The sequence below is a fragment of the Triticum dicoccoides genome, chromosome 6B (genome assembly GCF_002162155.2).
Source record: "Triticum dicoccoides isolate Atlit2015 ecotype Zavitan chromosome 6B, WEW_v2.0, whole genome shotgun sequence".
In the NCBI taxonomy this organism is placed as follows: domain Eukaryota; kingdom Viridiplantae; phylum Streptophyta; class Magnoliopsida; order Poales; family Poaceae; genus Triticum; species Triticum dicoccoides.
In genome coordinates this window covers 115,118,394-115,120,384 of record NC_041391.1, presented here as the reverse complement: position 1 = coordinate 115,120,384, position 1,991 = coordinate 115,118,394, and the positions used below count along the sequence as shown (strand labels likewise).

At 46.0% G+C, this 1,991-nt stretch overlaps 1 protein-coding gene across 1 annotated transcript; it reads right to left on the bottom strand.

Annotated features, from left to right (window-relative positions):
• Positions 1-241: 241 nt before the first annotated feature.
• Positions 242-865, bottom strand: LOC119323254 (histone H2B.4-like). The gene has a single exon (XM_037596856.1). It carries the CDS (start codon positions 786-788, stop codon positions 381-383), a length of 408 nt encoding a protein of 135 aa, XP_037452753.1. The 5' UTR covers positions 789-865; the 3' UTR covers positions 242-380.
• Between the last annotated feature and the right edge of the window lie 1,126 nt (positions 866-1,991).

The following is a 1,991-nucleotide window of genomic DNA, read 5'->3' as shown; positions in this document are numbered from 1 at the left end:
CCCCGTGAAATTTCAAAGAAAAATTGCCAGGGGATACAAACCATTTCAGATCCTTGATTTGAAAGTGGTCAATTATCAGCATCAATTTCAAATACAAGCTTTGCTACCTGAGTGGAACTCCACTTCTCAAGAAGGATCAAACTATTTGTTTCAAACAAGCATCTGTGCAAAACTTTCAGAGATAAGAAACCATCTTCCCAGCTCTTAGCCCGAGATGAAACTGAATCCAAGGCGACAGTCGTCCATTCAAGCAGCAACATGACTATTTATTCAGGCAGCACCATTGTTACAGTATGACGCTGTCAGAACACACACAGCTAGCTACAGAATTCATCAGACAACGAAGAGGAAAGAAACACAAGAACTAATGCACGAGGAGCCTAGGACGAGGTGAACTTGGTGACGGCCTTGGTGCCCTCGGAGACGGCGTGCTTGGCGAGCTCGCCGGGGAGGACGAGGCGGACGGAGGTCTGGATCTCCCGGGACGTGATGGTGGGCTTCTTGTTGTACCTGGCGAGCTTGGCAGACTCGCCGGCAAGCTTCTCGAAGATGTCGTTGATGAAGGAGTTCATGATGGACATGGCCTTGGAGGAGATGCCGATGTCCGGGTGCACCTGCTTGAGCACCTTGAAGATGTAGATCTTGTACGTCTCGACGCTCTTCTTGGCCTTCTTCTTCCCCTTCTTGTCGCCGCCCTCCTTGGACGCCGGCACCTTCTTCTCCGCCTTGGGCTTCTTGCCCGCGGGGGTCTTCTCCACAGGCTTCTTCTCAGCAGCCTTGGGTGCCATGGATGCTACGGCGGCGGCTGCTGCTTCTTCGAAGGCGAGAGAGAAGTTTGGCTGGGGTGGAGTAGTAGAGAGACAGAGGCGATGGATTGGACGGCAGATGGGCCGGGGTCTTTATAGGTAAGAGGAGACAGGTGGGCGCTGATTCGTGGAGCCGTGAGCGCCCCGGATCGGTGACGTGCGAGAATATCAGCCGTTCGCTGATATTTCGGATGGACGGACCAGATGCACTTCGACGCGGATCGGTGATGTGGCGAAAACGTGCGTGTAGCAATTGGAGGAGGATCCAGCCGACTTGTCAGTGGCGGGAACTTTGAAAGTTTGGGGGGTTACTACACTGGGGTCCCAGCTGCCAGTGATAGATACTTTTTTTAACTCTTTTTTTTTGCATGGTACTTTTTTTTAACTGGCCAGTGATAGATACTTGATCGTATTGGACCATAGTCAAGCTGTGTGCGCATTCATGCAAGGTGTATTTGTAGATGGGTTGTTGACAATGGACACGGCTTGACAATCCTATTTGACTTACCAGTCAACTAAAATGCAAAAAAAAAAGTATGTTGTAAGGTACTAGCCTACAAAAACGTCTTACATACATTTTAAGACGGAGGTAGTATATTTTTATACTAAAGCAACTAACTGCTCAAGGTATACTTCTAAATTCTAATCCATTCTTCAAAATTATGATGAAGTTAATTGCTGAGGTACATAATTAAAGCAACGTTAATGTGACAATGTGTTGGGACAATGACTACAATATCATCAAGTCACATATCTTTATGGTTGGAGTAAAATCCACGGAACCACCACATTTGTGTCACAATTAGCAAAAAAGCATAACTTTACGATTCGTGCCATTTTGCACCGCACCGAATTTTTAATAGCGTCAAAAAAATGTTGAGCTATTTTTTGAGCATGTTTTGACCTGGCAAACTGACCACGTGGCGAGACGGAGACGGCGCGCGAGTAACGGCCGTTAACATAGTGTAAGCAAGCTCCAACTCCATAAGATGGAGTACCTAGATCATGCAAAAATTAAATCAAATAAGTTCTTAATAATTTAGACATCAATGATAGGAAAACTATGAAAATTGCAACTCTTCGAATAAAAAAACCCAAATGAAACAACACCAAAAAGGGAAATTTGGCCATCAATTTGAGACCGCCCTTGTTGCTTTAGATACTTCTTGGGTTCCATTTCTACAA